The sequence below is a fragment of the Anoplophora glabripennis genome, unplaced genomic scaffold (genome assembly GCF_000390285.2).
Source record: "Anoplophora glabripennis isolate ALB-LARVAE unplaced genomic scaffold, Agla_2.0 scaffold208, whole genome shotgun sequence".
In the NCBI taxonomy this organism is placed as follows: Eukaryota; Metazoa; Arthropoda; class Insecta; order Coleoptera; family Cerambycidae; genus Anoplophora; species Anoplophora glabripennis.
The window spans coordinates 1-10,020 of record NW_019416550.1 but is presented as its reverse complement, the minus strand read 5'-3'; the positions used below and the strand labels follow the sequence as shown (position 1 = coordinate 10,020).

At 42.9% G+C, this 10,020-nt stretch overlaps 1 protein-coding gene across 1 annotated transcript; it reads right to left on the bottom strand.

Moving 5' to 3' along the window:
• Positions 1-1,208: 1,208 nt before the first annotated feature.
• Positions 1,209-3,272, bottom strand: LOC108908640. The gene has a single exon (XM_018712737.1). The coding sequence runs from the start codon at positions 3,270-3,272 to the stop codon at positions 1,209-1,211; it is 2,064 nt and encodes a 687-aa protein (XP_018568253.1).
• Positions 3,273-10,020: the final 6,748 nt, after the last annotated feature.

The window sequence follows — 10,020 nt, the reverse complement described above, 5'->3', positions numbered from 1 at the left end:
GTTTTTTTCAAGAAATTATCGTTGGAAAATTGTTTTATTTTGAATTTCATGTGAATTTTGACATTTCCGGAGTCATTTTCCATTATATAACTTGCATTGCACAAATTTGTGATATTCTTTTAAAACTAGACATAAAATAGAACTATTTGACTTAATTTTACTACACCATGTGATTCTTTTTAAGAAAATCTATCAATTTAATAAATATTTTCAGTTTAATTGTTCATACTTGGAATTAAATATTTTAAAACGCTGCTATGCTTTAAGATTTGCTTTTATTTAATGTTTTATAATTGAGCAGTATGTCATAACATATATTATATTATAGACTTTACAATCCAATTCTACAGAACTAAATACTGAGACGTCCTCTGTGAAGATGCCCGCAGGGAAAGGTCGGGGCGTAAAATACAACGCCTTCGACGAGGAGTGCGTCAAGCGGCGCGGCATCATCGCAGTAAATAATAAAGACAATTTGTGTTTACCGTATGCCTCGGTCGATTGAAATATACGTAAAATTGAGAGCGGTGCTAGAAAGTGTAGCATTCAAAGCGAGCTCTAACGGGAACATGGATTACTGGACATGGTGCATAAAGCCGTAGAAAAAGGAACAAGGTACCGGCTATAGTAAACATACAGAAACATTGCAATAATATCTTATTGGGATGGGCACTGGGGCGCGAAGCATTATATCGCGTGCCCAAATTTCCATAGTAGTAAATTTTTTGACGAAGATCTAGTTGCAATTGAACGCAACAAGTCAGATGTCTTCTTCATTATGACTAAGAGCGGCGTTGGAAACTGTAGCGTTTCAAAACGATGACTGCTCCCCAGCTGTGTAGAGGAAAGGAAACAATAGGGGACGACAGTATAATACTTTCGTCAGATTTGGTATCTTTCATTAGAGATGCTGCGAAGAAGGTCCGCTGCATCAACTTGATAATATAATATAATCCCAATAGTATCAGCCTTTTTAATCGTATCAAGAACGAAATACCGTATATTATATGTAAATACAACGATTTTAAACTTGTAAATGCACCCATTGAAATTTTTGTAAATGACGATAATAAAATGCTAGAAATAGATTAAACTGCGCTTACCCCCTCCACTCCTACATAATAATAAGAATACCTTGAGCAAGCGTCTCTTGTCTTGTTCTTGGTAGTGACAAGTCGTGAAAATGAAAACGGCGTTTTACTTTAAAGCTAAAGCCTTGAGAGAGATAAGAAAGCTAAATATTTGTGGTCGTCAAGGAACCGTCTCTTGACGGAGAGAGACTTATACAGCTTGGTTTGCTGTACGGTTATCACCTCGTGCTCCTTGGTTCTCAAGATGTTCCTTGAGGCCACGCATACCGGGCTGGTGGTGGAAGTATCCAACATCATATCCTTTATGGTATCGAAATTTACCAGTCGTGAGGCTGAGTAGTTAAGGGATATACCGTTAACTTTACACACGACCTCCTCGTTATCCCTGGTAGAGAAAACCTTGTATGCGTAGTTTTTCGGGCCTCCGCTGACAAACTCGGATATGTAACTCCCCTCTCCGTACCCTTCCAGCTCGTCCGTCATATCGCCGAGGAATTCGCCTGTAGGTACGTCGTACTCTCCGTCTTTAGCCACGTAAATGACAGAGTCCGTATCATAGTACAGGACCCTGTCGCCCAGCTGTTCCAGGTAACTATACAGTTTTAGACGGGCTTGAGTGGTAACATAAGCGGCTATGACGACATTTACGGTGACGAGCGGGTCGTAGGTCTCCTCCCTGTGCTCCCAGTTAACGACGAGCGTGTCCTCGTTGATTGGGAGCGCCGAGTTGACGTAGATGCTGGGGTTAGCGAGCATACCAAAGAATTCCGCGGGGTTTCTCACAATGGATGTTTTGGGCTGGTTCTCCCTCTGTCCAAGTTTCCCCCAAAAGCTGTTCAATATAAGTTTTGCGAGAGATCGAAGATCAGAGTTCTCCAAGATCTCCGCATACTCGAGCTTAACATCTTCCCTCTCGAGAAATTGCTCGATGTTACGCTCCTTCTCCTCGTCTGTGGTACAATGGGCGGACCAGCCGGACGCCTGCTGGTTCACGGAGATGAACTTATTCATCATCCCTGTGAACAATCCTCCGATATTTGCAGTCTTATCGTATTGATCTATTTGATAAGACCATATCTCGTGGATCTTCAGCAGGCGATACCCTTTTTCAACGACTTTTACAACTTCATCCGTCACCCATGTCCCCGTTAGAGCTCGCTCTACGTCGTTATGTCGACACTCTTTGCTCGTGTTCATGTGTTCTCCGCAGGTGCGACAGAGAACAAACATGAGCTTGTTGTTCATCTTGGCCGGGAGCACGGGGTGGTAGAGATTCTGGGGCGGTAGGATCTTGCATTTAACAACCTCGTTTACATTGCGAAGATCTGTAGGACATTCCTCACCCACATAAACTTTAGGGTGGCCTATGGGGAACTTGCCATATTTACAGACCCAGGGGTAGAGAGAGCAGACGTCAACGTATTTGATTTTTTCGCCTGGGCCGCACTTGTAGTATTCGACCGTGTTCCCTGTGCGGCCTCCGTAGAAAGCGTCTCTGGGGTTTAGCGGCGTTAGGGTTACGAGCGGGTGCTTTTCAGTGTAGTTACGGACTTCATCGTTCTTATGAAGATCCCGCCTAAACTCACATTCCCACTTCTCAATGACCTCGTAACCAAGGTCTCCAAGTCTTTGTATCTTTGCACGAATGGCTTCGTGTCGGGTGTTTAATGTCTGGGAGGGGTCTTCGGGTATAGGAGCGTCTCTATTACATTTGAAGCAGGTGGGGCAGCCGTGATAGTAGCAGCCGTTAAACTCAAACACCTGATTGGTTTCTGCGGCATACCCATCGACTTTTATACCCGCGACTCGAGATTCTTGCTGTTTAGCAGCATGTTGAATGTTTATTTGTCGCTGGTGTTCCTCCCACACTAACCACTGGATGGCTATCTTGCTTTGGTTATCGCGCCGTCTGTAGCCGCCTTTGGGGATGATGCTGATGGTGTTTGGCTTGAGGAAGATGCGTCTGTACACCTTATTGCACGCGGAGGCTATAGTGCAAGCTTCCGTGTACGGGCAGACGTTTCCTGTTTCCATCAGCTGTTCCCTGAACTTGAGACATGCAGCCGTCAGGATCTCTACGTCCGATATGCAATATTCGACGAGGTCGCGCTGCATATTGAACTCGTCGTTTTTATGTTCCTCGTGCCACTCGAGGAACTTGGTACGATCTTCCGGCTTCATATTATCAGGGTCATAGTAATCGGCGGCTGGTAGCATAATTTTGGTTGGCTGCGGTGTTGAATAGGTGAGGGAAGTATCCTTTCTTGAAATTATTACCCAAGCCGAAAGCCTTAGGCAGCTTAGAAAGAGCCATTGGAAAATAATTTAAGCTGTCCAGGAACTTTACGTTCCCCACGACCATGGAAATTATTTTAGTACCCCGCATGATGAGTTCGGGGGTGAGGTCCGTCTGTGTCAGGATATAGTTGAGGCAGAACTGGTGGTCGAAGGCCTGCCCGTTGTGTGCTACGACCACCACCTGCTTGAATGTTTTCCTCATGGTCATGAGGTGGTGGAGGAACGGCGAAATGGGGTCTTTACACTGCAATATTTGCAGTCTAACCCCGCATTTGCTGCAGATTTTCTGCTGCGACGTGTTGAGGCACGCGTCGCAGCATTGCTTCAAGACGCAGAGATTTGGTTCATGCAGGAGGGACCCGTCCGACCTCGCCTTCTCTTGTCGCGTCTCCAGGTCGTAAAAGGCGAAGAGAAGGTCGGTGGTCTTCGGCTTCCCTGTGTTAGGTTGCATATAACACAGGTGGTCTGCAGGGACGTGGACGTTGCATATCTTGCAATATATCTCCCCGCAGATATGGGTTCTGCCCATTTTTACCACCTTGAGACAGTCGGGGCAACGGCGAATCTGTTCGCAAACCGAGCTCTTTCCCACTGACCCCTGGCTCCTATGATTGTCGTAGCATTGCCGGCCCCTGAAGCTGCGCTGACAATCGACACAGGTTACTGCGATGTCTTCGGGGCATGCGGGCGACTGCTGGCACGCAGGGCAGGTACCTCCACACCTGTGTTTGTTTTTAGTATTATATGGCACCTGGCACCTTTCACAATAGTAAATGCAACAGAAGGCGGCTGTTAGCGAAGTGATGACATTATACTGCCCCTCGTGATACAATAAATTCAGGTTTGGACCGTGGACGGAGCCTTTGAAAATTACATCACGGCCTTTGCTACCGTACTGGTACACGACAATGCAGTAGTCTTTTAGGCGTCGCTGGAACTGTTGCAATTCGGGGATGCCACAACCTTCTTCGGGAATGGTGACATTGGCAGCCTGTAATAATTCGTTGGCTCGCAGGGTCTGAATCTTCCCGATATCTCTGCGCACCTTGGTTTGTTCCTTGTCTCTGTTCACGTAAGCGATCGCCACTACTAACGCCCGGGGCAGACACAAATTGTCTTTATTGTTTATTGCGACAATACCACGTCTCATGCCGCACTCTTTTTCAAAAGTATTGTACTTTTCGCCGCGTCCTCTCCCTGCAGGCATCTTCACGCTAGTCACGCCCAGACAGAAGGTATCGGTGTTGACCCCTGCCGAGTTGGACTGGTAGACGCTAGAGATGACACCCCACATGTCGTCGTATGTAACCTCTCCGGCCGGCTTGAAGCGGACCCAACCATCACCTCTGGCAAAGTCCCTGGAGCAAAACGAAAAAGACACCTGGTCCTCGGGGTTAAGACCTTCGACGCCTTTAGCTATGGCCTGCTGGATTGCCTCTTTAACCCACCCTACGGGTTCTTCGAAGACGGGGACCGGTTTAATTTTAAACTCTAAAGTACGCCCCATCAAGTTAAAGCGGCGGGTTGTGTCTTTAACGATCGAAAATTTAGACATCTTGAATAGCGTAGAGCACGAGAAGAAAACTGTGATCTTAACACTTCAAAGATTGAAGATAGACTGGCTAGAAGGCCGTAGGAGGTGCGTAGTTATTACCTTTCAGGTAACTAGTGTCGGTGAGATATAATTTTGAGACCTGAAAAAAGGTCGCGTGATTAAGATGTGTTTGATTAAAAAAAATAGAGCGTATATTCTCGCAAAAAAAGAGAAAAATAGAAAAATTTGAAAGTGAGTAAAACGAAAAGATAGTGGATGCTTTCTACCTACTAGGGGCAAGCATATCATCGATCGCGAACAAATGAAAAAATCGGTGAAACCCACTATCATATTGCAAGGCGTTTAATTTGATATGCGACACGCCATATTTTAAAAACACCTTTATTGAAGACATTTCAACACTTTTTTTTAAAAACTGATAATTTCAAATATGATAACAGCGCGTGTAGATAAGACTCAAGACAGCGTACTGAAAGGAAAGACCAGATATACCGACGTATCCGGCTTTTATACTCCGTTGATAACCTTCTCTCCTAATCTCGAACCTGTCTCTAACGGTCGATATCTAAAAGGCCTCTTAAAGTTTACGGTTTGTGCGTCTTTGCCATTAGAATCAGTGTTAATTTACGATATTTGGCAAAGTGAAGCGTTTTCCCAATTAAAACGTGTGTAAGTTGTGAAACACTTGATAATTACGCCCACGCGCTTACTCTGAGCTCGTCAGACTACAGCTAACCGATAACAAAAAGGCACCCTGATATCCACGGTTTGTGCGCTCCGGCTATAAGAATCAATGACAATTTTAAGATTCCGCCTAGTTTAATACGTTTTCCCATTTGGTTGTGTGTAAATCGAAGCATATACAAGTTGATAGCACGTAAGATGTAGAAAACACGTGATATGCGTGGTGGTAACGGTGCGCATCTTAAGCTTTTATGATCGTTCTTTCTTCGCCAATCTGTTGAGGTGTACGGAGGTGTGGTGCTCGCGGGGTTTGAGTTGGCTGGTGGTCGACTTTCTTCCTCACGTTAGCGTGACAGGTNAATTGTGGGGAGGGTAGCAAAGCTACAGCACTTAGGCCCCATTGGGCCCCTTGTACATCCTCCCATTAGAGAGATCAATCCACCTGAGCCGCCAACCAGCCTATTACAGTGAAAAAGATGGTGACGTTGCTCAGGGGGGTCTCTCTAATATAGGCCATTGAAGGCCAGCGCTCTCCCAACATGGACTCTCTTGTTGACGAGACGGCAGTGCATTCACATAGTAAGTGCAACACCATCTCGTCTTCCTGTTCACAGCCCCTACAAAGAGGTGGTTCACACTTCCCCATATTGTAAAGGTGTTTCCTTAGCCAACAGTGTCCAGTTTCAATACCTGTCGCCAGGCGAAGATTTGACCTAGACATAGCCAGGTATTTTTTGGCTGTGTCTTTGCTAGGATACACTAAGAATTCCTTAGCAAAGTGACAGCTGATTGTTTCATCCCACCGTTTCACAAACAAATCAGAGAACAACAGAGGTCGAAGTGAAAGCAGCCTCCACTCCAAAGGGATTGGGTACCGCAATCTCGCAGAGGTTAAATAAGGGGAGCAGCCTCTACTCCAAAGGGGTTGGTTACCGCAATCTCATAGAGGCTGATGATCCTAGGAATTGAGAGTAAAGAAGCTACTTGTTAAATTGTAGGAAATAAAGGGGAAGTTGGCCCATTTTGAAGTCCATGAAAAGCACTGTCGTTTTAGAGAGTGAGCGATTATAAGCTGACGAAGTTTCAACGAGGAAGTAGACAGAAGGATATTTGGATGCATTAAGCAAGTATGAAATTCGTTCAAGCAAGACTCTATATGTTCGGGATGAATATATTTCCATGATGTCGGCGCAAGAAGCCGAATTTCATAAAGCCACTCGTTGTCACATTTGCGAACAGCCTTTTGGTCCAAAAGACGTTAAAGTAATATAAATTATAAAGATGGGGTTGTTATACCTTTGTTTTTCACAACCTGAGCGGGTACGATGCCCACTTTATTTTGGAAAATATCGCGAATGACCCCTCGCGTAGGGTTGATGTAATGTACTCCCCATCAATAAGGAAAAATACATTTCGTTCACGAAAAACGGCGTCAGATTCGACAGTAAAGTTTCGTTTTATTGACTCCTTTCGATTCATGAATTCTGCATTAGATACGTTATCATCATACTTGACCGAGTATCCAAATTTAAAAGCAGATTTTTCCGAACTAGCTGACGATGAGTTTAATTTATTAACGAAAAAGGGGGTGTATCCATATGACTTCATGGACAGCTTTGCTAAATTTAATATCCAGTCTCTGCCGGAACAGCCGCACTTTTATAATCGTTTAGAAAATAAAAATATATCCAGCAAAACAGTATGAGCATGCACAACGTGTATGGTCCACATTCAAAATTCAAAATTTGGGCGAGTACGCGGACTTGTACATGAAAACGGACAATTTACTTTTGGCTGATGTGTTTGAGCAGTTGCCATATAACATACGGTCTTGATCCAGCTAATTACTACGCATTATTGTATGCTGTTTAAGACGCGCCGGACATTAGAACTTTTGACTGATATCGATATGTTAATGTTTTGTCGAACGGGAATTTCACGGGAGGAAAGAATGTCCAACCTCCGCTGATCGATAATATGGCAGCCGCGAAGCTATTCAAAGGAAAAACGATTTAAAAAAAAAGAATTTTTTAAAAATCTTATATTGAAGAAACCGCGATGGATGGACTTCGGCAATGTACGAAAGCTGCGAAAAATATATTAAAATATGGAAACCATAGAAACATATAAGTATACATACATACATATATATATATATATAGATAGATAGATAGATAGATAGATAAGCATTTTATTCCTGTAGATAAACATTTACATTTATATAGGATCCGTCAATAGAAAAAATAACAATAAGCACAAACTTACACAAAACAATCAACAAATCAAATTAAATACATTCAGAGTAAAATTCGTCTAAACTATAGAAACATCCCTCGATCAGAAATGCCTTCAAGGATCCAATAAAAGCCTTTCTACCTTTACAGAGTTTTACATCCAAAGGCAATCTATTATATATACTCAAACCTACTACATCAGGTAAACGTCTTGCTATATCTAGCCTTCTAAATGGAACATAAAAATTATTTCTGTTTCTAGTGGAGTACAGGTGGCGATCACCCTGTCTACCAAACGTATCATAATTGTCATAAATAAATGTACAGACTTCCAGCAAATATATACCGGTGAGTGTCAGTATCCTCAGCCTACGAAAGATATTTCTACATGAAGTTTGATTGGTCGCCCCAACCATACAACGAACAATTCGCTTTTGGGATAAAAATACATCAGAGGTCATTGCACCTAATCCCCAAAAGCATATACCGTATTTTAATCTGGCAAATACCTGCGCATAATAGATACACATTAATTGGCTCTGTGTAAGGACCTGCCTTACATTTCGAAAAAGAAAGCATATAGAAGCAAGCTTTGATGTAAGTGCAAAACAGTGATCCCTCCAGGTCATAGTATCATCAATTATTAGACCGAGAAATTTTACACTCCTATCCTCCCCTAAAATATCATTACCGGCTTTAATATTAAGTTTAAGGTTACTACGGTTCTGAGATGTATGAAATCTCAACAGACTAGTTTTGGCACTATTTAGGTACAAAAAATTGCAATTAAACCAGTCATNACATGCTACAGCCCTTGTAGACCATGTGAAAGAACGTGAACAGTTTTCGGCGTTTTGCAGTAATGAAACTTCAGAGAATTTATTTAAAAAATGCAAATGTAAAAATTACGGTGAAATGTATTGTAATGTTATGTACAGATACCCTTAATAAAACTTGTAACATATGATTGAGTATTATTATTTCTAACCTTTGTAAGTTTGAAAAGATGAGGAAAAATAAAAACGCTGCATGTAAAATATGGTTTTTATTTTTCAATGTAATTATCTATAATACAGAGCGTTACATACAAGTTGTGTGGTCATTCATGAACCTTCTCTTGACGGAGAGAGGCTTATACAGCTTGGTTTGTCGAACAGTTATCACCTCCTGCTCCTTGGTCCTCAAGATGTTTCTTGAGGCCACGCATACAGGGGTGGCGGAAGTGACTAACACCATATCTTTTATGGTATCGAAATTTACCAGTCGTGAGGCTGTGTAGTTAAGGGATATATCCTTAATTTTACACACGACCTTCTCCTCGTTATCTCTGGTGGAGAAGACCTTGTATGCGTAGTTTTTTGATATGCGACACGTCATATTTTAAAAAACTCGCCTTTATTGAAGAAGTTTCAACACCTTTTAAAACTGATAATTATTTCAAATGTGATAACAGCATAACGTAAAACGTAATAACGTGATGTAAAACATGACGACACCTTATACGCGTAGTAAATTACTAGCTGAGACATGTCGGTACTTGTTCATTCTTCGCTGATCTGTTGAGGTGTACGGAGGTGGTGCTTGCGAAGTTAAGAATATGGGAATTTGGGCTGGTGGTCGACTTTCTTCCTCACGTTAGCGTGACAGGTACCGCTTTCATGCGGGAGAGTACAGCCCTTGGCGTCTGTAATACCAGTCCTAATAAGATAAGGGTCGTCACCTTCAAGGGGCATGTATAGATAACGCTTTCGTTTGTGCGCATGCGTGCGAACATATTTTGTGGAATTGAGTTGCTGGGGCTTCCAACTTGCTGTTGTTGAGGCCCCTATGGCTATCAAAGAACCGCCCCCCACCCTATAGCCCTGCGCTCTGTGGAGTTTCCTTGGTTCGGTTGGTAAGTTTTTTACGAAAATTACCTCAAACCGTAATTATTTTATGAAAATTTACGTCATACTGTACTTTACTAAATATAGAAAAATTTTATGATAGTAGGTTATTATAGCCGGTGCTGAGACTCCCCCCTCCACTTTCGACCTTGGGATGACCTTGGGTGACCTTGGGTGACCTTGGATGACCTTGGGATGACCTTGGATGACGTCATCCGTGACCTGGATGACATTGATAGAGGTCACGGTGACCTTCACTTGACCTCTACATA

Coding starts and splice junctions, on each gene's coding strand:
- LOC108908640 (XM_018712737.1), bottom strand. CDS start 3,272: ATGAAGCCGGAAGATCGTACCAAGTTCCTCGAGTGGCACGAGGAACAT.